The 26,900-nt window shown below is 42.9% G+C and overlaps 6 protein-coding genes and 1 long non-coding RNA gene across 8 annotated transcripts; 3 read left to right on the top strand and 4 right to left on the bottom strand.

Annotated features, from left to right (window-relative positions):
- Positions 1-33: 33 nt before the first annotated feature.
- On the top strand, positions 34-1,065 carry LOC108102836. The gene is made up of 2 exons (XR_001772186.2): positions 34-658; positions 719-1,065. It is a non-coding gene; the product is annotated as an uncharacterized LOC108102836 (long non-coding RNA).
- Positions 1,066-3,263: 2,198 nt separating this feature from the next.
- LOC108102824 (putative uncharacterized protein DDB_G0277255) lies at positions 3,264-12,586 on the top strand. Its single transcript, XM_017208013.2, has 3 exons — positions 3,264-3,516; positions 8,097-8,429; positions 9,658-12,586. The coding sequence occupies exons 2-3, from the start codon at positions 8,287-8,289 to the stop codon at positions 12,476-12,478; spliced, it is 2,964 nt and encodes a 987-aa protein (XP_017063502.1). The 5' UTR covers positions 3,264-3,516; positions 8,097-8,286; the 3' UTR covers positions 12,479-12,586.
- LOC108102825 lies at positions 3,514-8,080 on the bottom strand. Its single transcript, XM_017208014.1, has 2 exons — positions 6,675-8,080; positions 3,514-6,002 (listed from the first exon to the last, which is right to left on the bottom strand). The coding sequence occupies exons 1-2, from the start codon at positions 6,687-6,689 to the stop codon at positions 4,668-4,670; spliced, it is 1,350 nt and encodes a 449-aa protein (XP_017063503.1). The 5' UTR covers positions 6,690-8,080; the 3' UTR covers positions 3,514-4,667.
- A 151-nt stretch (positions 12,587-12,737) lies between the features above and the next one.
- LOC108102826 (peroxisome biogenesis factor 10) lies at positions 12,738-14,146 on the bottom strand. Its single transcript, XM_017208015.2, has 2 exons — positions 13,759-14,146; positions 12,738-13,700 (listed from the first exon to the last, which is right to left on the bottom strand). Exons 1-2 carry the CDS (start codon positions 14,029-14,031, stop codon positions 13,074-13,076), a joined length of 900 nt encoding a protein of 299 aa, XP_017063504.1. The 5' UTR covers positions 14,032-14,146; the 3' UTR covers positions 12,738-13,073.
- A 266-nt stretch (positions 14,147-14,412) lies between these two features.
- On the top strand, positions 14,413-17,647 carry LOC108102842 (RING finger protein 10). Its single transcript, XM_017208035.1, has 4 exons — positions 14,413-15,128; positions 15,231-16,712; positions 16,778-16,932; positions 16,989-17,647. The coding sequence occupies exons 1-4, from the start codon at positions 15,038-15,040 to the stop codon at positions 17,430-17,432; spliced, it is 2,172 nt and encodes a 723-aa protein (XP_017063524.1). The 5' UTR covers positions 14,413-15,037; the 3' UTR covers positions 17,433-17,647.
- Positions 17,648-17,649: 2 nt separating this feature from the next.
- Positions 17,650-19,332, bottom strand: LOC108102844 (choline-phosphate cytidylyltransferase A). The gene is made up of 3 exons (XM_017208036.1): positions 19,090-19,332; positions 18,634-18,957; positions 17,650-18,574 (listed from the first exon to the last, which is right to left on the bottom strand). Exons 1-3 carry the CDS (start codon positions 19,201-19,203, stop codon positions 17,867-17,869), a joined length of 1,146 nt encoding a protein of 381 aa, XP_017063525.1. The 5' UTR covers positions 19,204-19,332; the 3' UTR covers positions 17,650-17,866.
- Positions 19,333-19,894: 562 nt separating this feature from the next.
- Positions 19,895-26,853, bottom strand: LOC108102860 (choline-phosphate cytidylyltransferase A). Of its 2 annotated transcripts, none has more exons than XM_017208062.2 (4): positions 26,639-26,853; positions 21,660-22,249; positions 21,277-21,600; positions 19,895-21,215 (listed from the first exon to the last, which is right to left on the bottom strand). In XM_017208062.2, the coding sequence occupies exons 2-4, from the start codon at positions 22,167-22,169 to the stop codon at positions 20,472-20,474; spliced, it is 1,578 nt and encodes a 525-aa protein (XP_017063551.1). In that variant the 5' UTR covers positions 22,170-22,249; positions 26,639-26,853; the 3' UTR covers positions 19,895-20,471. The 2 variants fall into 2 exon arrangements, with proteins under 2 accessions (XP_017063551.1, XP_017063552.1); XM_017208063.2 differs by lacking the exon at positions 26,639-26,853 and adding an exon at positions 25,446-25,670.
- Between the last annotated feature and the right edge of the window lie 47 nt (positions 26,854-26,900).

Genomic DNA, 26,900 nt, shown 5'->3' with positions numbered 1-26,900 from the left:
TCTGCATACCAATACACAAGAAATACCGAACCATATGTTTTAAGGTATGTGCAGGGCAGTCCTGCGTCGAATGGTATTTTTTAGTAGTCGTTTACTTAAAACCAAATGTGTTCGCTCTGCCCCGTATTCAAATGTAACAACCTTACTTTAAAAGACTCCTACTTTTTAGAAAATTATTACAGCCTATGCAACCTATTGCATTGCGTAGCATAAGTTTTTGCTCATATTAATAATGTACATGTAATATCCTTTTTCTAAAGTGTGTGCTGTTCCTTCCATTATTGTCCATATGTTGCAATTTAAATTAAATTTCTAATAAAAAAAAAGGTCACAAATAATAAAGCCCCTAATATTTTCCATACAGTCTGACCAGTGTTCTCGAAACGGTGGTGTTTTAAAACTATTGTCCTACAGCAACACTGATCAAGCTCGCCTTGTTGTTTTTTGTCACCGTCACCAACACACGCGCGGAAACTATTGCTCAGCATTTCAATTTTTGTTTCTGCCAGGGAAATTACAATTTTCAGCCCGATCAACTGCAGGCATTATCAAAATAAATATATATAAATTGAGCCCAAACGAATCCATCTGTCTTTCTGCACTTTTTGTTGGATTTTTGGCATTGGTGGTCCAGAATAAGTTGCGTTTTGTTTCCGTGGTGAGTAAAAGTTCATTGAATAAAAAAATGAATTAAAGCTGGCTGGAAAAATATTTTCAGGATGCAGCGAAGGACTAATTTGGATAATAGAAAAAGAAAAAAGTGCATCTGTCTACCTAGAATTTATGTTTGTACTTTATAAAGCTGGATTTAGAATTTTGTAACTTGCTAAATAAAGAAACAAAAAACATGTAAACAACATGGGAAGCCATCACATCACTTAGGTAAACAAACACTTTTTGTTGAAAATAGCCTTGGCAACATCTTAATTTATTTTCATAACGTTTACCATTAAATAATCTTAATTACTGTTTAATCGAGAATAACGTATCACTGTCAAATATAAGTATAGTATTATAAGACGAATCAAATTGTGATCAATATTAAAATATTAGTTTGTCAAAAAAGTCTTGCGGTATTTTCGCTAGTTGAAAGGTGAAAGCGCGTAGTTCTTGTTTTATTCGTCGCATCAGGTCATACTATACCTTTTTGGAAAGCTCTTTTCACGCGCTAACACGTGTTTGATTGATTGTCTTTTCTTTAAAGTCGTTCGTGAGTTATAGCGTCGCAATCATGGAGCAAAATAAAGAGAAAATACGGCATATTTTACAGTACTACTACGATCAAGGCATAAATGCATCTCAAGCCGCCAATAAAATTTGTTCAGTTTATGGACCCGATACAGTTTCCATTTCCACCGCACAACGATGGTATCAACGTTTTCGTTCTGGTGTAGAGGAGGTCGAAGATGCGCCACGCTCCGGAAGGCCTGTCGCCGAAAATTGCGATAAAATCGCTGAATTGGTCGAAAGAGACCGGCATAGTAGCAGCCGTAGCATCGGTCAAGAGCTGGGCATGAGTCATCAAACCGTTATAAACCATTTGAAGAAGCTTGGAGTCAGTAAGAAGCTCGATGTATGGGTGCCACACGAATTGACGCAAAAAAACATCTTTGACCGTATCGACGCATGCGAATCGCTTCTAAATCGCAACAAAATTGACCCGTTTTTGAAGAGTATGGTGACTGGCGATGAAATGTGGGTCACTTACGATAACGTAACGCGCAAACGGTCGCGGTCGAAAAGCGGTGAAGCGGCCCAGACGGTGGCCAGGAAGGTTCTTCTGTGTGTTTGGTGGGATTGGCAGGGAATAATCCACTATGAGCTGCTCCCCTATGGTCAAACGCTCAATTCGGACCTCTACTGCCAACAACTGGACCGCTTGAAGACAGCACTCATGCAGAAGAGGCCATCTTTGATCAACAGAGGCCGAATTTTCTTCCACCAGGACAACGCCAGGCCACACACATCTTTAGTGACGCGCCAGAAGCTCCGGGAGCTCGGATGGGAGGTTCTTTTGCATCCACCGTATAGTCCGGATCTCGCACCAAGTGATTACCACCTGTTTCTGTCCATGGCGAACGCGCTTGGTAGTCTGAAGTTGGCCACAAGAGAGTCCTGTGAAAAGTGGCTCTCCGAGTTTTTTGCCAATAAGGAAGCGAGCTTTTATGAGAGGGGCATTATGAAGTTGGCCTCTCGTTGGGAACGGGTCATCGAACAAAACGGCGCATATTTGACTTGAATCGCATTAGTATGTACTTTATAAAGCTAGATTTAGATTTTGTAACCTTGCTAAATAACGAAACAAAAACATATAAACAACATGGGAAGCCATAGAAGCCATAACATCACTTAGGGAAACAAACACTGATGAAAATTGCCTTGGCAACACCTTAATTTATTTTTATAACGTTTACCATTAAATAATCTTAATTACTGTTTGATCGAGAATAACGTATCACTATCAAATATAAGTATAGTATTATACACGAATATATAGACGAATCTAATTGTGTTCAATTTTAAAATATATTCTTACAACTATAAATGGTGTGACCACGATGATGATGTATGGGAGGCACTATCGAGTTGACGGAAGAGTTATTAGGAGGCTGCTGTTGAACCGGAGGCTGCACCGTATTCGGCGGAATCTGGGTCTTCTTCGTGAACACCGGAGCCAATTCCTGGGATTTTTTCGCGGATCGTGGGTGTGAAAACAGCGAAGGAAAGCGGAGCAATATAAATGGTAATTACGCGCGATTCGGGTCCGTGTGACCAAACGGCAACACAGGTTATTAGAAATATGCACCAGCGCGGTCACACTTATTTTTAACAGACATTTTAACATACACGGGAATCTGCATACCAATACACAAGAAATACCGAACCATATGTTTTAAGGTATGTGCAGGGCAGTCCTGCGTCGAATGGTATTTTTTAGTAGTCGTTTACTTAAAACCAAATGTGTTCGCTCTGCCCCGTATTCAAATGTAACAACCTTACTTTAAAAGACTCCTACTTTTTAGAAAATTATTACAGCCTATGCAACCTATTGCATTGCGTAGCATAAGTTTTTGCTCATATTAATAATGTACATGTAATATCCTTTTTCTAAAGTGTGTGCTGTTCCTTCCATTATTGTCCATATGTTGCAATTTAAATTAAATTTCTAATAAAAAAAAGGTCACAAATAATAAAGCCCCTAATATTTTCCATACAGTCTGACCAGTGTTCTCGAAACGGTGGTGTTTTAAAACTATTGTCCCACAGCAACACTGATCAAGTTCGCCATGTTGTTTTTTGTCACCGTCACCAACACACGCGCAGAAACTATTGCTCAGCATTTCAATTTTTGTTTCTGCCAGGGAAATTACAATTTTCAGCCCGATCAACTGCAGGCATTATCAAAATAAATATATATAAATTGAGCCCAAACGAATCCATCTGTCTTTCTGCACTTTTTGTTGGATTTTTGGCATTGGTGGTCCAGAATAAGTTGCGTTTTGTATGGTTTCCGTGGTGAGTAAAAGTTCATTGAATAAAAAAAATCAAGTACTCGTACCTAGAACTGCGACGCAACACCCTTCCGCTTCTCCTCTTCGTACGTTTCGCTTCTTCTTGTGGAGATGCTGCACAACAAAAACTGCGAAGTAGCAAAACAACAACACAGCATGGGAGAAAAAGAGGAAAAACAGTGAAATTTAGTTGAAACATTTAGTAAGAAGTGTGTGAAATAGTATTGATTTGTGGCTGGTACTTAGCAGATTCCTCTTTCTGCTCTGCTTCGCTGAATTCGATGTGGTTTTTTAATTTTCATATTTGTAGTCCGAAGTACAGTTAAGTATTGCACAAGCAGACTCGTTCCATATTCCTTTTTAAGATTAGAGGGGAAAATGTAGTAGATTAATGTGAACTAGACCATAAATCAGACCAAATTTCGGCAGTGTTACCTAGGTGAACAGCGGCGTGCAAAATAATAGTGTTACATGGCAGCATTATAAAAGTGTATCTATAGAACAAGACTTCAATGAAAAATATTTGCAGGCTGCAGCTGAAGGACTAATTTTGATAATAGAAAAAGAAGAAAGGGGATCTATCTACCTAGAATTTATGTATGTACCCTATAAAGCTGGCTGGAAAAATATTTTTAGGATGCAGCGGAAGGACTAATTTGGATAATAGAAAAAGAAGAAAGGGCATATGTCTACCTAGGATTTTTTTACTTTATAAAGCTAGATTTAGATTTTGTAACCTTGCTAAATAACGAAACAAAAAACATGTAAACAACATGGGAAGCCATGGAAGCCATAACGTCACTTAGGGAAACAAACACTTTTTGCCTTAGCAACATCTTAATTTATTTTCATAACGTTTACCATTAAATAATCTTAATTACTGTTTGATCGAGAATAACGTATCACTGTCAAATATAAGTATAGTATTATAAGACGAATCAAATTTTGTTCAATTTTAAAATATAATATTATAAGACGAATCAAATTGTGTTCAATTTTAAAATATATTCTTACAACTATAAATGGTATGACCAAGATGATGATGTCCTATATGCATATATGATTTAAATTTAAGATTTTGAATTCTGTTACTTTAAACTGCCACATTTTGATTTAATCTTCTAAGAACTATAACTTTGACACCTATTAGTGTTCTCAATACTTTAGACCACGCGATCGCAGCGTGTTGGGACGGTTTTGGCCTCCGGCAAAGTTGCCGGTACGGTAGTTCGGGATTTGCGGTTGATTTCCCACGACGCCGGACTGTCCGGGAATCGGAACGGGACCTCCCGGAGCGCTGCTGGGCGATCGATTAATGCCCAGACCGTTGTTTCGCAGTCTGGGCGCCACGTAGGGACGCTGGCTGGTGGATATCCCGCTCGATCCCAGAGGCGGCAGGATACCTCCGCTTGGAGGAGGAGGAGTTATCACCTGAGGTTGCTGTGGAATATTCGTGTTGCCCTGCGGTTGTTGTTGTTGTATGGGAGGCACTATCGAGTTGACGGAAGTGTAATTAGGAGGCTGCTGTTGAACCGGAGGCTGCACCGTATTCGGCGGAATCTGCGTCTTCTTCGTGAGCGCCGGAGCCAAGTACGGGTGATTGCCTCCGCCAGTGCCACTGCTGTTGCTCTGGGGTATATCATATGTACGGCCCGAGGGCGTGGTCACCTGGATACTATTTCCAGGCGGTACGCCGCAGGGTTTGGAGTAGTCATAGCCATTGGGCACCGCCTGGACATAGTTGTCGAAGTACTGGCTCACCTGGTGCATAGGCGTGGAGTAATTGACCGCGATTAGGGACTCCTTGGTGCGAATTCCCGATCGGGCCTGAGCCGCCTGGAGGCGCAAGATATTGGCCTGCTTGATGTGCGGCAACAGTTCGGCATCGCCCTTGATCTTCTCGACGACAGCCTCGTCGCTATCGATGTTGCCGTTGGGGCTAATCCCTTCTTCGCTCTGCTCACTGGCAGCCGCCTTCTTGGTGGTAGTCTCTTCCGCCGGCTTTACTACCTCCTTTGGAATTTTCTCCCCCTGGTTGGGCACGGCCTCTGGTTTCTTCTCACCCTCTTGCTTTTTTCGATTTACAAACTCAAATAGGTCGTCTATGTCGGGCACATCGGGCAGTGATCCGTAGGAGTCAAAGTTATCCCGGAATGCAGTCGCCCATTCCTCGCTCTTGTGCAGAGTTGGATCGATGGCCAGTTTCGGTTGCTGCTTGTGGCCGCCGACGACGGGAGACCCCAAAGCCGCAGCTTCTTCGGGTGCAGAAATGCCTCCTACATTCTTGATCACCGTAATGGTCTTCACGCGAGTTCCCTCCTTGGAGTCGATGTTGGTGGCAGCGTAGCTCAGGCTGAGATCCCTCTTGGCCGGCTGCGGCACGATTACTTCAGCGGGCTTCTCCGGGTACTTGATGCTGATTATCGTGGTCCCATGTACACCGACCAAAAGAAGGAGGCCTAAAGCGGCCATTATTTGAAAGCGAGGTATCTGCGGAATATTCGCTTTTCAGTATATACTCTCAAGTGACTAATTCAGTTAAATCAATTGATATTGACACTTCATTCTGGATTGAAGATTAGTATGGGGAACATAAAGGTTATAAACGAAACTCACAGTGTATAACTAGAAGTTACATTTATCATATTATTAAATAATTATGATAATGCCATAGTTCTGTATAAACGTATTTTTTTTTTTAATAAGGCTTCTAGAATAGTTTAACTTGTCGGTTATATTAACACTTAAACGGATTTTCAAATGATGATATACAACAACTTATATGATATTCTAATAGTCTAACATTTAATTGAATCGATCTTGATATTGGTAAGACTATCAAGCGATTCTAAAATTGTTTAAAGAAAAACAAGGATTTAATGAACATAGTTGGAATGTCAAAGTCAGCGGTAATAGAGATCAACTGGATGGCATGCGTGTAACATTGTGGATAAGTAATAGTTGAATTTTGATTGGTTGAAGTGAAGGTCCGATAGGAAATCCTACAGTAAGTTGCTCATGTAAAACAAATATACGTTTATAAAAACCAGATATGATCAATAAGTTAATCCGAGGATAGCCTCGAAATCACAGCAGGATCGAGCATCATTTAAAAATTATGGCACACTTTTAAGGGTGATCCTAGGCAAATCGAACACTCACAGTCGAATTTCTCATTGCTTTAATCCGTCGCACATGCGATCGATCAATCAATTGATCCGATCGTTTAACGATGCCGATACTACGATGACGTGATGAATGCGATAATTGCGATGAGGATTGATGACGACCGGCAGCGGCGGAGACGGTAACGCGGTCAATACGATTTTCCTACTGCCGGTCCGAGATGCCAACAATGCTTTTTATATAGCCAGGCGGAAGGAGTTTCGGTTTGGGTTTCCTGTAGCTCCCCGGCTCTGGATATCTAATGTCTTTGACACCGAGACACAAACAAACCGACAGCAAGCCAATCGCATTAGCTCAAAGCACAAAACTAGCAGCGCCGATTGAATTAAAGCTGCATAATCGCTTTCCCATTACGTCCAAAACGATCAACGGGTTTTCTCCAGCCACTTCTGTTTTGGGAAAGCAGTTGCCGATCCTCCAGCCCGAAGCCCCCGATCAGTCGATTCCTCATCCTCCAGTGGACACAGAGCAGTCTAAGCGACACATAATTGAGTGCGACTAATGAGGAAATTGAGGCGAACTAATGATCGTGGAGCATGAGACATTTCCAGTGGGTGGCTTCTACCCCTACACCTTAAGTAGGGATAATTGGCTTTTCTTTTGAATATCTCAGTCTTTGGTAGATCATGTGCGAAGGTCACCAGCTGTCCCGGTAAGTGAGTCCTCAAAAAGACCTTAATTTTGTTTAAAAGCTAAGGAGAGCTCCCAGCTTGTTACAAACTGGTCGTCTTACGCAATACCGAAACGCACGATCGTCTTGGTCAGACCCAGAGATTGTCATGAGAAACTGCTACGCGAATCCATGAAGTGGAGTGCCTAATGTGTGTGCAATCGAGCGATCAACTCGAGATAAAATCAGGAGCAGAGCGGCGCCCAGCTTTTCCCTCAAGAAAGTTGTCTCTAATAAATAGGTGATATCGGAAACACATATTTTAGACTTTACGAATGCGTGTGATGATGTCTGATAAGCGATCTGAAGCCGCCGGCATCCAAGGACAGACTTCAAATATTTCGTTTAGTGTCACATCTAAAGTTAATCCGCCGGGTTTGGGAGAGAGTGAGGGATTAATATTATTTCAATTTATTAGCCTAATAAAATCATGAATTTAATATCGTAATACCATATAACATGATTGGTAGTTGACACTAAGTGTTTAAAGTTAAAAGATTAGCTTGTGTCTTAAAGTGCAAACAGATGGGTAGCACCTGTAGGGTTAATTCAATGGATTCATTTATTGATTGGCAATTTAAATTAATTTTAGAATAATGGTTTAAAACATAGATATTCAAAGACATTGTACCTCTCTAATCCCTAATTAAATGAAGTATGATGACTAATATTTTAAGACACTTGATTTTGTTGGCAATTTTTCCATAAGTATGCGATTATCGTTACAGATTCGGAAGTCTACTGGAAACTAGGTCATCTGTAATGAATGCCGATAGACATCTGATATCGAACTGAAGGATCTTTTATTTGTCTATGGAAGCAGAGCACCAGTGAAGAATCTCGGAAAGCCAGAGTGTTAACCCTCTGTCTGTACTGAAAAGAAAATAAATAACTAATCAAATCAATTGATTGATCAAGATGAGTGTGATTATTCGGTTACAAAATCTGCCGTGGACGGCCAATGCACGCGACATTCGAAACTTCTTCTCGGGCCTCTCGATTCCCGAGGGCGGTGTCCACATTATCGGCGGCGAGATGGGCGACGCTTTCATCGCTTTCAGGTAGTTAGCCACAATCTGATCTTTAAGTAAACCTATAGCAATCTCGGAGCTCCAGCGTGTCTGGACTTGGGTTAGGGCCTGAGCCTTTCCTGAGTCGTTGTCGGGCTCTTTCCAAGCATGTATCGATAGCATCAGTCAAAATAATAGCACTAAGAACTTACAAAAGCCAACATCTTGCATCTTCATTCAAGCCAAGTAAGTTTGTTTGGAAACAGTTTCATGGACTAAGGCAAAAGGTAATATCAATTTCTAATAATTTGCCTTCGTATGTATCATATCAAGACTTCTGTCGAGAAATTTCGTTTATTGGACTTACGTTACTAAAGAACTATAAGAACATAAACTATTGAAAGGATAGGACATCAATGTGGTTCTCGAATAAGAATTGTAAAAAGGTATGATACAAGATGGTACAAGAGAAACCCTGTCAATGGTGTATATAAATATTTGACTGAATAAAAAGCAGTCAAAAAACTGAAAAATATAAACCATTCGGATGGGAGCGAAGTAAGTACAAAAGGACATTTTCGGCCACCTGCTTAGCCTTACGTACTGCCACTACTCAGACGAAAAAGAATTCGAGTTGTCGATAAATCTTGTTAGAAAATGGATATTCCCATAGCAAGTGCATTCGAGTTAGAATATCATTACCGTGCTATATCTATTTCCAACGGAACTAGTTGAGTACGAGCTAAGATTTCTAATTATAGGTGATTGTATCATCGTTAAGAACTTTGTTGTAAAGCCATCAAGACTACATTAAGATGGTAGAAAACTCAGCGAAATCTTATACGAATATAATTAATTTTATATACATAGATATTATGAAAGTCATATAAATGTCTCTGAATGTTGTCTTATCTAACGTTTTGCTTCATTTAAAGAAGAATGGAAGCACGATCTTCTACAATAGCAATATTAAGAAGATTTGTAGAGCTTACAATTGCTTTGATTAGGTTCTTAGGATAATCAACGTTGGAATGTTAAATTCTTGTAGATATGTATCTGAGCCAAATTTGAGCAAAAATATTTACATCGGTTATTTTGAAAACATTTTGATGGTGCTATTATTTTGACTGCATAAAATGTACTGGCTGACGACTAACGGGGAAAACTAACCGGGAAAAAGCTTCCGAATCCCAAAAAATTGCTTCAAATATCCCCTAATTTCGAAACTCCCCTGATTTTTTGCCTTTTTTCTCTCCTTATCTTCATAAAAATTTAATAGCACTGACGAGGATGCCCGCTGCGCAATGCTGAAGGATCGCGAGAAGCTGATGGAGGTCCAGGTGCGCCTTCTGCTCTCCTCGCGGGCCGAGATGCAGAAGGTTATAGAGACCGCCCGGAAAGGCGCCTCCGCTCCAATAGCCGTTTCAGTCCCCATGCCTGTTGTGGCTCCCATTGCGGTGACAAAGCCGAGTCCAGCTCCTCCAATGCCACCGATTATTGGGGGTTTGAACAGCTTCTTGGCTCAAAGCAAAGTTTCCCCGACAGGTGGGGTTCCCTCTTTTCTGGCCTACCAGCAACAGGCCGGAATCACGCTTTCCGATGTGACAGGTCGCAGTCGCAGCCGCTCCTCCAGTTCTGATGATAGCGATAGGGAGCGGGAGAGGGAACGCGAACGTGAACGAGGCCGCAAACGTCGTTCTGATCGGAAGAACAATAGTCCGGAAAGGGAAACGAAGATAGTTGCTAGTGGAGGTGCGGTGCCATCTCCCTGGGCTCAGCCACCACAAAATCAGTTGAGCTTGGGTCTCAACATGGGCTTGAGTCTGAATGTTCCATCGGTGCTACCTTCACTTCAAAGCTATTCCACAAGTAGCACTACAAACAACGTGACCAACAACTACAATCTCGCTCCGAGTAATCCCAATGCTCAGCTGCTAGCTGCATTGCAGCAAGTGGCTACCGGTGGTGGGGCTCAAGTGCAGCCTGCCAAGACCGAAGGCGAGGCCATTGCCTTTGCCAGCGTAAATCCCTATGCACAGATGTATCCTCAGCTTTTCCAGCAACAGCAGATGCTACTGCAGCAACAACAGACTTCCAAAGCGTCGCCTTCCATTGGCAGCTCTCCAGGAGGGCGCAACTCGCCCACTGTGATAGCAGACACTTGCTACATTCGAATTAGTGGCATGTGCCAAAGTACCTCATACAGCGACATCCGAAAGTACTTCCAGGGTTTGTACATTCCGCACAATGGCATTAAAATCATGATGGTAAATGGCACACGCACTGGAGTAGCGTATGTGGAGTTCTCCCGGGTGTCCAGTGCCCAGAAAGCTGTGCAGCGGAACAACACAATGTTGCGTGATCGCTTGATTCAAATTACTCCTGTGAACGATGATGAATTCGCTCGTGCAGAGGAACGTGCTAATCGCCAACAAAACGAGGTGACCAGGGGTAGTAGTAATCACAACGGTGGAGAGCGGAACGATGGAGGAGAGATTACTATGCCCACGCCCACACCGATTACCAATGTCCTCTATGTAGAGGATCTGCCAGAACTCACCACCGAGCAGGAGATCATGAAGATGTTCTCAGCCAGCTACACCGTTGTGGACATCCTTATAAGCCCCAGTCCCAACAATCGACGCGAGTGTGTGGCCTTTGTTCTTTTTGCCAGGGAAGCTGAGGCTGAGTCAGCTCTGCAGGATACAGCCAAGCACTTTATAGGGTTCCGGCAGTTAAGGGTAAGACCCAGCAGTCAGGCGGAGATGCAGAATGCCAAGGAGAAGCAGCGCAGAGCCAATGAGCAGCTGCTCAAGGAGGAAGCAGATCAGAGAGATGAACTCCTAAAGGATCAGCAAAGAAGGCAGAAACTGCAGCAACAGGAGCAGGAGAACAATCAGAACAACAGGTTCGCTGGTGATCCCAGAAGGCGCCAGGTTGAGGAGCATCAGCAGCAGCAACAACAGCAACAGCAATATCAGCAAGAGATGAATATGGTCTCGAATATAAATCACAACATGAATCCAAACATGATGTCTCAGTTTGATAATGCTTTTAACATGCCACCTCAGCAGCAAAACGGAGGAATCAACTTCCCTTTCAATATGAATGACAACTGCAACATGAATAACAACGGAAATCTCAATGGCAATGGACCGAACTTCCAAAATAATAATGGAGGCGGAGGAGGCCTCCAGCGTCCCAGGCAAGAGGATGTCTTTGTGCGTGTTCACAACTGCGAGTATGCCACCAGGGTCAATGATCTGGGTGAACTCTTCTCTCTCGAACAATTACGTATTGAGCACATCGAACAACTTTTTAATGATCGAAACCAGAGTTCCGGCGAGTTTATTGTCGAGTTCTCTGATCCTATTAGTTGCAAACACGCTATCAGGGAGTTCCACAATCGACGCTTTCGAGGAAGGGGGTTGCGAGTGGTTGCAATAACACCGCAGGAAATTGCTGATAAGATGAAAAAGCCTTTCATGGATTACTTTCCTGGAGGTAACGGCCCAAGGAAAACGGAAAGTAGCAATACGAGTGAAGGCGGTAGTGGAAATGGAGGTAGCGGAAGATCTGAAGGAGGTCAGGGATCACAGTCATCACGGCGTCGCGGACCGAGTCGCTTCGATCAGCCGCAGGATCAGAAACCAGAACAGTTGGACCGACAGGTATCCCTGGAAAGAGAAGATAACAGCAATGGTAGCTCCAACGCCCCTGTTAAACAGCACTTTAATCCCTTCGCTCGACCAGATCCTGCTCTGAGCATCAACTCAATCTCGCCCAGCATTCAAAGTCAAAGCAAGCAAGCCTCCCCTGTACCCGTCACAACTTCAATAATCCCGGACAAATTCAGTCGCCCGGGATGTGTGGTCGCCATGCGAAATGTTCCGTTCAAGGCTGAGCTAAAGGACATCCTGCGTTTCTTCGGCGACTATAAGCTAAGTCCAGATGACATCATAAGGCGCTTTAATGATGAAGGGAAACCCACCGGAGATACTCGAGTGGCTTTTGAATCCCCTTCCGAGGCACGATCCGCATTCGAGTCCCGCCGCAGGAAGCAGATATTTAATCGCACCGTTTACCTTGATATCATTTAGGTTATTTACCCTGACTGTTTCATCACCGCTAGTGTATGTTGTAAATAAGTATTATTAAGTCGAATTCATAACACATTGCCTAGTTTACGCGTAAACAGTTTTGCCGACTATGTCGGCCTGAAAATTGTAGCACTTTGAATGTACATAGACTTGTTTGAATAAATCTAAAAATGATATAAAACGGTAAATAATTGTGCTGTATCTTAAAATTTATATTTAAATTCAAATTGGCAGATGAAAATTTTATTTAACTCCGAATTTTCATTTTATTTTGTTAAGTACACGCCATTTGTATGGTTTTTTTTTTATAAAAATATATATATCATAATTACATTAATGATTTGTAAGGTTATAACTTTATAACAAAATATAACTTTGTTAAGAATCTTATAAAACGAAGACATTATTCATATACATTTAGGATCCCTATGAATTAAAGATTTCCGAATAAAAAATAAACGTTCTTGTCAATAAAAATATGGATGCTTAAGATCCTTTTTCATTAATGTAGATAATTGATACATGTACTATAAAAAAATATTCTCCAAAACATGCTTACAAGATTATACAAATCTGTAACAAACTTAATCCGATCTTAGGCATAGTTCTGTAGTGTTATCACTTGTGACTTCTTTAGCGACTCCCGACATAAGGGGCATTCATCTCGCTCCTCTAGCCACTCGAGCAAGCAGCTCCAGCAGAATATGTGTCCGCATGGAGTTAAACTGCTATTCGACCGTGGCTCTAGACAAAGGATGCACTGAGGGGCATCTGGATCTGAGTTTTTTTCATTACACCCTCGTTGCAGGAACTTTTTTCCGGACTGCTTAATCGCTTCTAACTGTTGGCGCTTGTGCTCCCGCCAGGTGTCCCAACTACTAATGGCTAGCGAAACGCTAACCTGCAGGAATGTGATCACTCCTAGGATCTTGTAACCGTACAGCGAGAATTCCGGCTGTAGCCAGTGTCGGATGAGCACGTAATTAATGCCTGTGGTGCGCTTCGACAGCTGGTATTTGCTAGAGTTTAAGTAGAAAAGCGACTTGTGCAGAGCCTTTACATAGCTGGGAGATTGCCTTAGCCTCTGTATAATCTTCTTAAGCTGAAGTTTTGCCTCGGGTCGGATCTCTTCGTGGTTGGCCACATAGGAATCCAATTTTTGCAGCAGTCGCTGAAACAAGCTATCGCCGCCAAACTCCAGGAAAATAGCTGTCAGTTGCAGCTAGAAATAACTAAAAATTTCAGAAAGATTTTGGTAAAAAACTAATTATTTCACTTACAACTCTACTAGGGATTTGCTTGTAGTTTCCATCGACCTGTATGATCCCCGTGTATTCCTCGCCGAGTGTCTGGAGGCTATTGGCTGAAGCGAACCCATGGTAACTCAATTCCGCCAGTAGTCTGCACATCTGATTGTACTTAATCCAGTTCCGAGGACCGGTGAGACGGAGGACATCAGAGAAATCTTCGGCCAGTTCGTTTGTGTACCTTGCATCTTTCTGCACGGATCTTACGATCTCTGGCTGCCGTGCACGAGCATTTCGAAAGTCCATTTTGATGGATCTATTGGAATGTTGACTTTAACATACTAATTTAAAGGCCGATCAAAGTGCGGAGCAGATAACAAAATCAGCTGTTTCGTTTGAGTGATTCTTACTTTGGGTAATTGAGATGACATTTTCTATGGATAACTAAGCGGTATTTTTCAACACTGGCTTTTGAATATGACCAATTTACCAATAGTTAACGAAAACATTATAAATTTAATTTTGTATGCGTAATAAAAAAAGGTATTGTAAATAAATTGAATACTCTGATACAATTTTGGCAATATAACTTAATAAATATTTTTGATTGAAATTTTTTATTTGTAATTATTTATTTTTATGCGATAACTTTAATCGTTAAACGTCGCGACCTAGGCAAAGCCCACCACTATCACACTTACAGTCAGCCATTTTGTATAGGGCATCGCGGATGCTTTTTCTCCCTGACCAAAGGATATTTGGTTTTTCCGTCAAAATTCGTTGAGTTTGAGACGTCAACTTGAAGCACTTAAACAGCAGTGACCGTGTTCCGGCAGCGTGTGTGCAATTGGCAAGTGGAAATTGTATGAAAGGTCGAGTTTTAGATCCAAAAAAAGCAGTCAGCGCCGACGTCACACCTTTTCAGACGTCACACCAATACGACCACCGCAACTAATACTAATACGACTCATAGACTAACACAAGAGCGAAAAACAACTGCTAGAAAAGAAGAAGAATAAGCTATACGAACCGCAAATCAAAGTACTTTTTAGTACTTTCGCCTCGAATTTAACTGCATTTCCTCGCGAAAGCCGCACTGATTTTTTGGAAATATTACGCAAGTACTATTTCTAGTCGTACCCGTTGGATAATCATGGCTCAGTAAACATGAATCCGCAACGAGAATACCCTGCTCAACGCACTCCGTGTGGAGACCAAGGCAAGACGCAATTAGCTGCCCATTGGCAGCTGCCCAGCTTTTATACTAGTACAATTAATCCCCATCACAAGTGCATCAATAATAACCAAAACGATGGACAACAACAACAGCAGCAGCAAAAAGCAACCTCAATCCTCTCATCATGGCAAGTCCTCGACTGGTGAATCGCAACGGAAGTCCAGTGGTATGTGCTGCCTACTTTTACTTTACTCTTAGCATATTAGTTGATCCCAAAACCTATGTTTATATATGACTACAACTCTGAATATTGATCACTTCCCCACAGACGTACATGCCAACAGCAACAAGCAGCGACATAACCGCCGACGAGAGCAGCTTCCTACACCACGCAACGATCAGCAGCAACAGCAGCGCAGCGCCAAGCAGCAGCAACAACAACAACAGCCACAGCAGCCCGCCAGGCTACGTCCCAATGTGGACAAGCGGCCGAGGGCCCGCGGAGGCGGCGGGGCATTTGATTTCCCTGCACCTCGCGGCCAAGACGGGACTCCAGGCAGCTCCCGACTAGCCTACGCTGGCGCCGGCTACCAACGTAGCGGTGACTTTGACCATGAACTGAACTCTGTGTACGCACAGGGCAGTAAGAAGCAGAATCTGAACCATCTGCTTAACTTCCACTGCGTGCCAAGGGAACTGGAGCGAGGCCATCACCATCAGTACCAGCAGCATCACAGCCTGGGCAGCCGGAAGATGCGTTTTAACAAGGAGCAATTTCTGCAGGCCAACTTCCAGTTCGTTATTCGTTTGGGTGCAAAAGCCCAAGTGAATGGCTCGCCGGATGCGCTTATCGATTGGAGCTATATAGAGCAGATCAACATCCAGACCACGGAGGAGTTACAGTGCCCCATCTGTCTGTATCCACCTGTGGCTGCCAAGCTTACTAGATGTGGTCACGCTTATTGCTGGCCCTGCTTGCTGCACTATCTTTCGCTGAGTGACAAAACCTGGCGCAAGTGCCCCATATGCTACGACGCCATCCACGCGGGGGATCTAAAGAGCTGCACCATCGAACAGCAAATGGATTTGCAAGTAGGCGAAAGGATTACTTTCCAGTTAATGCGTCGCCGCAAGGGTTCCATGTATATCGAAAAACATGCTGCAGGATTGGGAGAAACCATTGAACGTTTCCCATTTGTCTCCGCTGGAGAAGAGGCCAAACGCTATTCCAAGTTCTTAATAGCAAAGCGATCAGATGTTGGCACAATCATCGAAAGGGAGCGTGGCGAACTGCTAGCCGAATCGGATGTGTCCTGTCCAGAGGATGTGTTTATTCAGCAAGCGCTTGTGATGCTTCAGGAGCGAGGCGAAAAGTTGGGATTGGAAAAACCTGATCCTAGAGAGGAAGAAGGCGAAATACCGCATACTCTTTGCCTAGATATTGAAACCAAGAATGATATTGAGAAGCCAGACGATGCCTCTATCTCATCAGGAGAGGCATCCAGCAACTTGAGCTACTCCTCGAACAACCATAACAAGTACTATTATTTCTATCAGTCCAACGACGGACAAAACATCTTTTTGCACCCTTTGAATGTGAAAATGCTCCAAGCATGCTATGGCACTTTAGATCTTGGGCCACTACTCATCGATGCACAGATCGTACAGATGGAACAGCACTCCATGGACGAGGACCATCGACGCAAGTTTACTTGTCTTGGCCATTTGCCGTTGACTTGTCAGTTTTCTGTTGTGGAAGTTGAATTACAACCACCGATTGTCTCTGGAGGAATACTCAGGCTCTTCAAAGGTATAAGTCCACTTTTTCGGTTTATGTGATTTCAGCCATTAAGCCAAGTGTTTTTCTTTCTACAGAGGATATTCTTCATCGTAAGAAGGAGCGCCAGCGTCGGGATCGTGAGGAGCGCAAGCGGGAACAACATATAAATGAGATCAATGACCGCCAGATGGGCAAACTGATTGCCAGCGCAGCTAACCTCAACTTAAGCTCATCTCATGAGTTTCCCACTGTAAGTTTCCATTGACTGCAATATGGTTGTGAATATTAATGAGTTTTTCTCTAAAGTGCGGATTTGAGGAAGCTTTGCCCACTCCCAGTGGCTCTGTACCCACGGCAATTAACAGCCAGGATAGTGGCTCTCGTTACTCTAGTATCACTGTGGCAAGTTCCAGTCCCAAACAGGAGCTATGGCCCTCCATTGGAAGTGGTTCGCCTGGCAGTAATGCTGCATCATTGGATTTTCAGGTTGGCGCCTGGGGCCGCTCAGCTCCACCACCGCCGCCGCGAGTAGTTTCGGGTCCTAAAACCAGTGACGACGATTGCGAGCAGCGTTCTCTAGGACACTGGGGTCTGGGAGAACTTTTAGAAGGAGCTTTAGACCAGAAAAAGCTTAAGGTAGGAGCTGGAAAAGGCAATGTAGCAGCTCCTGCTGAATCCAAGAAGCAAAAGAAAGCCAAGGGCAAAAAGATGGTTCCCCTGTTCGCCATGGGTATAAACAGAGCTCCATAAATAATTGGATGAATTGGATTATGAAGCTTTCAATATTAATTGAATTTTTAGTTTGATGCAAATATTTCAACGTTATTTCAAATAACAATCACGATTGTTCTTTCATTGAAGAGGATTTAAAAAATCATTCAGCTAATCTATAATTTAACCCAACTTATATTCACATTATACATAATCAAAACCAATATAATAAAGGCAGCAAATGAACTATAAAATGTACGTTTTTTAGAATAGTTCCGAATGTATATTAACTGGTAAATGTGTGTAGAATGACATTAAACCGACCCCTGATTGTATTGGTCGAGTCGTTCCTTTTGGTAGCTCCAATGGTGAAAATTACTTGCCATTATGGCGTTATTCCAACAAATTACAAACAAATTAATTTACATTTGAAAGGATAGGGAAGGGAGAGAAATTTAAAGCCAAATTCGTCGTCAATCGTGGCGTCGATCGTACTCGGGATCCTCATCTTCCGTTTTCACTTCATCGTAGGTGTTTTGAGAAGGCTTAATCTGGCTGGGACTTTTCTGTTTTCGGTTATTGATACCCCTAGTACCTACTCCATATTCTGGCGGTAGCTCCATGTACTCTTCCTCGGACTCACCGTCTTCTGTTTCATTTGGATCGTCTCCGTTTATGGAGCCACTCGGACTGCCCGGTGGACTGAGAGCCTGAATGATCCTGCCCTTGGATTCGTTCCACAGGTTGTTGAGTCGCTCTCTCCCGAACAGTAGAAGGAAGGCATCGATGAACTCACGCGACTTCTCCTCCCACTTGGTTATGATGTCAACCTTTACTTTCGTCAGCTCCCGCTTGCCACGTGTCTTTAACTCGTCCATCTTGTTCTGCAAGCGGAATTTCTTTTCTGAGAGAAAAGAAACGTTGAGCTCCTTAGCGGAGTAACCTCTGGCCAGATTCCTGCGTACGTATACATCATAATCCTTTACGATTCGGGCGACGATGTCTGAGGTGGATACGCCCTCCGTCCTCTCTGTGACCACGAACATCCCTTTTGCCTTCAAGGGAGCGTATATGTCGTTTACGCCTCCAGCTCCATAAGGTATGTCGTCGTGGGCCACAAAGTCGATCTTGTGCTCATTGAGGAACTCTTCGTTCAGCGTCCAAGGAGCATTAGGTACAATCTAGGTGGGTTAACAAATGTTATTTTACAGGTCTTTTAATTATCCTTCTGAGCTCTTACTTCATCCACATAGCGACAATGGCGGACTGCCTCATACCGCTCAAATCCATTCATTACCGTACGCCCCTTCATCCGGAGAGTCAGTTCATCATTGCACACGCCCACGATGAGATATACATTTGGAAATATATTCTTGGCCTGCATTAGTTGACGGGCATGGCCCTGGTGGAAAAGATCATAGATCCCATCAGCATATACCCGCACCCTACGAGTCGTTTTCCCAGCTCTGGCCATCTGATAGGTGATTCTCTGTGTGTAATCACACCTCTCCAGCTCCAACAAGGCCTTGTCGTCATACGAAAAAGGAGCTGGCTGACAAATATTCTGGAAATGATTGGAGGAGAAAGTATGAAACAATAAACCTAAACCCGGATCATTGCAAAACAATTATTATATGTACATAACTTGCAAAGCCATTAAGCTCTAGAAGTGGAAATATTATAATGGTAGACTTACGAAATCCTCGAAATCCATAAACAGCGGCAACATCTTGAATTCGAGTGGAGAGGTGGGCGTGGCTGGAGCTGTCGACACAGGGGAGAGATCGTCCTCTTCCGGCATTTTGTCCATTTCTTACAAAAAAATATACGAAGCTCTAAGTACGACACAAGAGGTCCGCTCGAGAGGCTTTCAACCGGACGACTGATTATATAAATTGAGACAGAGCCGGCATAGAGCACTAGGCTAGGTCTACTCAGTCGAGGATTGAATCTGAGGAAAAGATGTCCGCCAACTGCGCACTAGCGGCGATCAGAATAAATTGGCGGCAACTGGTGGCGAATCAATACAATTGAGTCCGGAGGCTGGCGAGGCACACGACCTGGTAGCGGTTCTAGTCGTAGTCTCAGTCTTAGGGCCGGATTCATCGTTCGACTTCAATTGCTGCAAATTGAGGCGCAAAGAAATAGGAAGCGGCGGCGGGTCGCCTGACTTGGCACGGGTCCGATCAGGCGATGGGCGCGCATCTATATATAAACCGCAGCGCCATTAAACAAATCAGTGAACCGCTTCCAGCCGGTGAATGGGCCACTAATTGCGAGGGAATGGGTGTCCAATCAAGGCAAACGGTTTCATCATCGGCGGCGGGTACAAGAATTCCGCAATTGCCATAAATAGCGGCTAAATCGAATGCGCAATTGGTGGAGAAACATTCGACTGTACATGCTTCTCTGTATGATGCAAATATCTAGCTGAATACTGATTAGTAAATTGCACTTTATACCTCCTAAAACTGAATAAGCCATATATAAATATCATCTAATTTCTTTCGATTCAATGTTTATTTTTCAAAAAATATTTAACAAAGCATTTGCAATAATTCAGCTATTGCCAACTTTTTCTTGTTTTTTATATTTTCCGAATGCGTTTTGTTTGGGTTTCTCTATATTGGTTGGTGTTTTTGTTGTTGTGTTGTTAACTTAGTTTTATGTTATGCGAAATAATTTAATATAAATATTTCTAGATATTTTCGGCACCTGGAACTACTGCGGCGCCGATTTTATGCACAATCCGCCGAGTGCCTAATACAAAAATGAGTCTTTTCTGCGTTGGTTGCTTGTCCCACACACAGCTGAATTAGCTACAGGATTCCCTCGATTCTCAAAGATGGAGATGGGAAGGTGGTGTGGAGTGGAGGAAGGAGGAGAACGAGTGCCAACTAAAACTAGGGGATTACAGTACCTCTTAGGGTAGAGTAAATAGAATTGAGTTCGTAGAGCCTGGGAAGGGATCCTAGGGCATCAAGTATGTGCCGTCGAACTAGTTGCAAACAAGTCGATCTATAATAGCATCAAAGACAGTAGGAGAAGAAGAAAAGGTCGGGCTGTCCGACACTAGAATCACTCGCTGCGCCGTTCGTAGTCTGCACCCTCGTCCCCATCAGCATCCAAAACTGGTGATCGACTCTGCAGGCTCTGGTAACTGCGGCGGGCCAGGGAGGAGCGCTGTTGGTTCGGCCTTTGCTTGCCATTTAAGGAGCCACTGCTGCCACTTCCCTCGCTTAACTTCTCGGACATTTCCAAGTACTCGTCAATGGTTTCGCTGTAATCTTCGCCGCCTTCCGTATCATCGCCGTTTACAGATCCCGATGGGCTGCCTGGCGGGCTGAGCGCCTGCAGCAACTTGCCCTTTGACTCGTTCCACAAATGATTTAGATTCTCACGTCCGAACAATAGCAAAAAAGTATCAATGATGTCGCGCGACTTCTCCTCCCACTTGGTAATGATGTCCACCTTTACCTTAGATAGTTCCCGCTTGCCGCGCGACTTTAGCTCGTCCATCTTGTTCTGCAGTCGGAACTTCTTTTCGGACAGGAACGAAACGTTTAGTTCCTTGGCCGAATAGCCTCTGGCCAGATTACGACGCACATACAAATCATAATCCTTCACAATACGGGCCACAATGTCCGAGGTAGACACGCCCTCAGTGCGTTCCGTGGCCACGAACATTCCACGCGCCTTCAGTGGAGCATAGATGTCATCCATGCTATCGGTTCCATAGGGAATGTCGTCATGAGCCACAAAATCGATTTTGTTGTCGGCAATGAACTCATCGGATAGCGTCCAGGGTGCATTCTGTACAATCTGTAGGGCAGAAATGTCACTTATATAGTGATAAATCTTCTCGAGTGCGGAGAGAACTCACCTCATCCACATAGCGGCAGTGGCGCACTCCCTCGTAGCGTTCGAAGCCGTTCATCACAGTACGTCCCTTCATGCGATGGGTCAACTCATCGTTGCACACTCCCACTATTAAGTACACATTGGGAAAGATGTTCTTGGCCTGCATAAGCTGGCGGGCGTGGCCCTGGTGGAACAAATCGTAGATACCATCGGCGTAGACCCTCACCCTTCGGTTCGTCTGTCCTGAGCGGGCCATCTGATAGGTGATCCGCTTTGTGTAGTCACATCTCTCGCGCTCCCGCATGGCCTCCTCATCGTGGGAGAATGGAGCCGGCTTGCAAATAGTCTGCAGAAAGAAATGACATCTATTATATATGATCTTTTTATTTCAAAACCATTTCTTACGGCGAAATCGGAGGCATCGCTGCATTTGAAGAACTGTTGCGAGGTAGATGCGGGAACCATCAGGGGATCCGGCGAAGACTGCTGCTGCGGGACGTATTTGCGCTTGACGCCGCTGAGGTAATCCGAGGTGGAGGCGCCGGCAATGGTGGGCAGCGAGTCCTCGGCTGCTGCTGCTTCTCCACCGTCGTCGGCGTCGCTCTGTGAAATGGTGCGCGTGCTGTCCCGCAGGGTGGTGGCCGCAGTGGTGGGCTCACTGGCTCCCTCGTTGACAACCAGCACACTCTCCAGTTGGCCGGCCGTCGATTTAGACTTTCCGGTCAGACTGGGAGTATTTGTGCGCTGTTCCTGGACTTCCGATCCCTTTGTGACGCTGGACGAGGGCATGGCAATAGCTGTCTCGTAGGTTCGCTTCCTGGTGGTCAATGTGGAGGCGGAGGAGGTGCTGTTGGGCGTGGCCGATGGCGAGGTGCTGTTAATTGTGCTTTTGGCGAGTATCGATGAGGTGGCCATCGCAGCGAATGTTTGGGAGCGGCAGTTTTAACGTTTTCGTAACACAGTGACGGAGGAACAGAGATTCAAGTGACTTTCAGCTGGAAGTGATAGGAAAAATGAAAGGTTAGTTAAAATAAATGCAATCATAATCAAAAGAAATACTAGTCCAATACAATATTTTTTATAATAGCATTTGTAAAGAGAAGATCCCCTCATGAAGAATTAGAAAGTATATACGAATAGAAAGTTGCAACTTGCAAACATCAATCAACATTTTAAAATCGAGGTTCCCCTTAGTATTCATTTTTCACTTTAACAAAGTGATCTTAACTTCCTATGCATCATTTTTACAATTTACATTCACATTCTCGATTTCATTTTAATCTTAAAAAATCAAACATTTTTATACCAATTTGTTTACTAAACGTTTTATAAATAAAATCGGATTAATCCGCCAAACTCATGATATAAACAAAATTATTTTCGAAATCGTATGCAATTGTGCATAAACAAAATCATTTTGTGGTTTTAAACAATTTTTGGCTAAAGGTAATCGTTTTTTATCCAATCATTTATGACATTCACCTTTTTTGTGCAATTAGATACAACTTTTAAATAACCCCATTATGAATAATTCGAGTTGCAAGGCAATGCTGACAACATGCGACATCTGACCCTACTTTACCTCCTATTCCCCCTGCCACGCCCCTCTTTTCGAACTTGAGCCACGGCCAAATCGATTTCAGTTTTAATTGCCAAACGGATGATTAAATTCGCCACGCGCATCGAAATCGAACCACAGAAATTCCCTAGAAATAAAGCGCAACTGAAACAGTTGGTAAACAACAACAAGACGGTAATAATAGACACGTAGTATTCTCGGAGCAGAGCGAGATGAGCAAATTAAGAAATGGGGGCAGCTGGGGAGCGAGGTGGCCAGCAGAACTAGTTCCGAGTGGCGCTCGGTGCACTTTACGTAAACAAGAGCAGACTGAACACGTGAGGCAGACACGATGACCCAATCGGCCAAAGTTGGAGGCCATCCCCCTCTGCCCACCCCCTTATACTAAAATCAATTCTAAGATAAACATGTAATTAGTTAATTCATATTTCAGCTACCGGGAAAATACTTGTGGTCACTCAATGACGAATTTCCTGAAGGTCGTCCAAAATAAGTTTTTGTGCCAAAAAATAGCGATGCTATGCGCAAAATTTTTGAACAAGATCGTCATAAGTCCAGAGATTATTATTCAGTTCAATTCTATAATTTGAATAAATTATATTTAGGAGTGTTTGAAAAACGCTCTTAGAGAGAAGATTTCCTACTTTACATCTAACTTTTGAAGTGAGAGCTACTGTAACTATTTTTAGATTGGCAAAGTTATTCACCGTGCGGTCAGCTGTCTGCTGCGTGGTTAATAATACTTTCAGGTAGACAAACGATTTCTCATGTTTATTCATCATGACACACATATCTATTTATCTATATAGCTACATATGTATGTGGCTTGCTTCGGAATAATTCTTGGCATTGGGAATACGTCAGAGATTTCTATATGTTTCTTTCCTTATCTCGAGATCCCCAAACAAAACGAATAGCGAAATTCCACTTGTAGACTCCAAATCAGGTGCAGAGTGTTATTTTTGGGGGATTAGTTTTGCCATGCCCAAAGCGGGTTTAACTAAGATCTGAGTCACTTGAAGTTGCTTTCAGTTCAAGTTCAAGCGATAAAAGTCCGAAAAGAATTCCAACCAAATATAATTTCTCTTAGACATGGTAATTCTGTTGCCAAGCCGAATTTCAGGCAATACTTTAACAATCTTGAGCTGAGATACGTCACAAGTGAACGTCGTACGATACGAGTACAGTCATTGGTCGATATTAAAAAACTTTCAAGTTCTTATTATTATCAATTTATAACATATTACATATGAATAATACTATAAGAATGTGGAACTATGCAGGAATGATATAATCACTATTTTTTATTTAACATCTCCAAAAATTACTCAAGGAAAATCTTTCCAATGAGTCATTTCCCACATGTATTTATTTCTTGTTTTATTTTAAAATCAGTTTATGAGTTCAGTTTATTTTGTGTTCTAAACAGGGAAGCTATAAGTCAATAATGTCAAATAGGTTAAGATTATAAATAAAAATGATTTAACGATTGCACGGTATATTAAATCGCTTCTTATCATGATTATTTTTAACAGGTATATTATAAGTTTCAAGTAGTATTTAGTAGATAAATACATAAGAACATATAATGCGTCAAATGCTAAACGATACTAAAAAAGGGTCACCCTTACGAGTTTCTACTGTAATGTCTCTATGTTTAAAGCAATGACGAAGAACCGCCTCCAGCGAACTGAATCTAAACGTAAACATTACTAGCAAGAGAGTGCCAATTTAAACCGTGTGGGTGGTGGACAAGTGGTCAAGTGTGGGACCCGTAAAATCGATTACCGGGCAGTAAAAGCAGGTGAAAGATAAGATTCTACTACCTGCTGTTACTTTATCTTGAAAATGAACAATATTGTTGAGTGACGGTCACTTCCGTTGCACTGAAATTGCGAGTATCGAAACACGATAAATGCTTTTGGCGGAAATGAGCCGTGTTTCACTATTGATAGCGATAAGACGAGCCATGCTAAATTATAGTAAGTATATAGCAAACACTGTTAAGGCCTGATAATCGGGTGGTCCGATCTTGCCAGCCTGGCAAAACGGATGGAAGGCAAAAGTCGCTATCAGTACGGGATTATTTCTTTATACTAGGTTCTTATACTATTATATACTATTCCCCAGACAGAGGTCAGGCTAGCTATTTAGGAATCAAGTCTGTGCAAGCACTTAAACAATTTATAACAAAATGGCACGATATTGTTTTACAACAGCATCTTGCTTTATGGTATATTTATATACTGCTTCATGATGTTTGCATTACCTACTAATGCGTCATTATGAGTAAACTTTATAAATATAAAAATTTTGTGAAATTTAATTTTTGAACATGAAACTGTAGTTCAACACATTCATTATTTTCTGGCAAAAGTCGCACAATGAACACTAAAAAGCAATTGAATATTTTGAACACTTCTCTGATATATACTTTTAAGAATAACTTTTCTAATATGCACTCTTAATTGTTAAATGGTGATAACCAGAATCAATTTCGTTTCGTGTCAACACGAAAGCCGGATGTGTTCAGATCATTTGAAATGATTTATTAAATTAGATCATCCGACGGACGTGTTTCACTTAATGTGTTCACTCTGAGGACTACGCACTGTATCGTTCAAAAATTGTGGAGTTTCTGCAACGTAGTATGGGTTTAAGCTTTCTAACAATCCAAAGAACTCTGGACAAAGATGATTTGGAGTTTGCCTTTTGACTGTTCGTTCGTTTTTGACCAAGAGCAAAAGGTTGAAAGTACAGTTCTAAAGCCTCGAAATACGAGAATCTCAAGCTTTATTCAAATCTCCGCGCGTGCGAGTGTTTTCGCCATTGATAAGCTGCGATCGGTGGACAATAATAGACTGAATGTGGGGTGTACTTTGTTATACACACGTTATTGGCAGTGATAACCTTTGGGCGACGGCTTATCAGTAGTGGACGGCAAACACCGAAAAATTGAGTTGACGTCAACTGTGATTTTGGATGCTACGTGGGAGAATGCTCTTGGGATTTATCTTTTAGGGAATGGGAACTGTAATTTACTTATAGCCACGTTCTTGGGATACCCTAATTATATGTTTATAGCGTTTTAGCGTTCGATAAAGAGATAAGATTGTCTGCAAGTATTGCACAATGCTATGGCTATCTCTTTCGTACTCGCCTACGCATTAAATACGAATTTCATTGAGGAGCCCAAACAGCTGATTCTGATAGTGCGTGTGATCTCGCCAAACACGCGCATTGCTCTCTCCCTCACACTATATCTCCTCTCTCTGTGTTGTGGTTCGCTGGAAAAGAGCGACCACGCGAGCAACGGTAAAAGGCGCTTTGGAAAGTGGAGCAGTGACTAACACTTGCCCCATTGGAATGACGTTGCGCCGGGGGAAATCATACGATCGCAGGGCATAGTGCGGCCCCAATGACGCGTCATAGAGAGTGAGAAGGCGGGAGGGGGGGCACCTGCAGCAAGTTGAAACACGAATAATCATACGACGAGCATGACGTGGCGACAGCCAATTAATGGCGTCGTCTTGCCGGCTGCAAAAAGCAATGAAAGAAAAAATCGATAAGAGGCGGCAGCGCAGCAGCTGTTTGCCGAGGGGAATAAACAGAGGAGGAGATGGTGATTATGTAAACAAGCCTTGAGGAGCGAGAATCCAAAACGCACATTGTCGAGCATCCAAAATAAGGTCCCCAAGAAAAGAGAGACAATTTCACTCTCACAAATTGCTCACGTCATCCTCTCAGCAGCGTAAATATTTTCCTTTCCTAGTGACCCGCATTGGAAGTTCCAATTTCCACTTACTTTCAACTTTCTTCCAACTCGGCACGGAACAGTTCTTTCGATTATCGACTGGCACTGATTTTTATTTTTCCCACTTCGCAACGAAATCCAGTGTTTCAGCTGGAATGACAAACGCACGGAACACGGAACGGCCGTCAATCAGTTTGTAAAGATTTTGTTTGTTGTTCCTCGGCTTTCGATTCGATTTCGAATAACTAGGAGAACCAAAGTTTATAGAGCTGGAACAAAAATCGATGATTATTCGATATATCAATGCTGAGTA

This window comes from Drosophila eugracilis, unplaced genomic scaffold (genome assembly GCF_018153835.1).
Source record: "Drosophila eugracilis isolate 14026-0451.02 unplaced genomic scaffold, ASM1815383v1 contig_2088, whole genome shotgun sequence".
NCBI lineage: Eukaryota > Metazoa > Arthropoda > Insecta > Diptera > Drosophilidae > Drosophila > Drosophila eugracilis.
This window is presented reverse-complemented; position numbering and strand designations above follow the sequence as displayed.

What these genes read in the sequence shown, in the direction of transcription:
- LOC108102824 (XM_017208013.2), top strand. Translation starts at nt 8,287, where the DNA reads ATGAGTGTGATTATTCGGTTACAAAATCTGCCGTGGACGGCCAATGCA. An exon ending in GACGCTTTCATCGCTTTCAG is followed by an intron (nt 8,430 to 9,657) that starts GTAGTTAGCCAC and finishes AAAATTTAATAG; the next exon opens with CACTGACGAGGATGCCCGCT.
- LOC108102860 (XM_017208062.2), bottom strand. Translation starts at nt 22,169, where the DNA reads ATGGCCACCTCATCGATACTCGCCAAAAGCACAATTAACAGCACCTCG. An exon ending in GCGATGCCTCCGATTTCGCC is followed by an intron (nt 21,601 to 21,659) that starts GTAAGAAATGGT and finishes TTCTTTCTGCAG; the next exon opens with ACTATTTGCAAGCCGGCTCC. An exon ending in ACTGCCGCTATGTGGATGAG is followed by an intron (nt 21,216 to 21,276) that starts GTGAGTTCTCTC and finishes TCTGCCCTACAG; the next exon opens with ATTGTACAGAATGCACCCTG.
- LOC108102844 (XM_017208036.1), bottom strand. Translation starts at nt 19,203, where the DNA reads ATGGACAAAATGCCGGAAGAGGACGATCTCTCCCCTGTGTCGACAGCT. An exon ending in TTATGGATTTCGAGGATTTC is followed by an intron (nt 18,958 to 19,089) that starts GTAAGTCTACCA and finishes AATCATTTCCAG; the next exon opens with AATATTTGTCAGCCAGCTCC. An exon ending in ATTGTCGCTATGTGGATGAA is followed by an intron (nt 18,575 to 18,633) that starts GTAAGAGCTCAG and finishes TAACCCACCTAG; the next exon opens with ATTGTACCTAATGCTCCTTG.
- LOC108102842 (XM_017208035.1), top strand. Translation starts at nt 15,038, where the DNA reads ATGGACAACAACAACAGCAGCAGCAAAAAGCAACCTCAATCCTCTCAT. An exon ending in ATCGCAACGGAAGTCCAGTG is followed by an intron (nt 15,129 to 15,230) that starts GTATGTGCTGCC and finishes ACTTCCCCACAG; the next exon opens with ACGTACATGCCAACAGCAAC. An exon ending in AATACTCAGGCTCTTCAAAG is followed by an intron (nt 16,713 to 16,777) that starts GTATAAGTCCAC and finishes TTCTTTCTACAG; the next exon opens with AGGATATTCTTCATCGTAAG.
- LOC108102826 (XM_017208015.2), bottom strand. Translation starts at nt 14,031, where the DNA reads ATGGACTTTCGAAATGCTCGTGCACGGCAGCCAGAGATCGTAAGATCC. An exon ending in AGCAAATCCCTAGTAGAGTT is followed by an intron (nt 13,701 to 13,758) that starts GTAAGTGAAATA and finishes AGTTATTTCTAG; the next exon opens with CTGCAACTGACAGCTATTTT.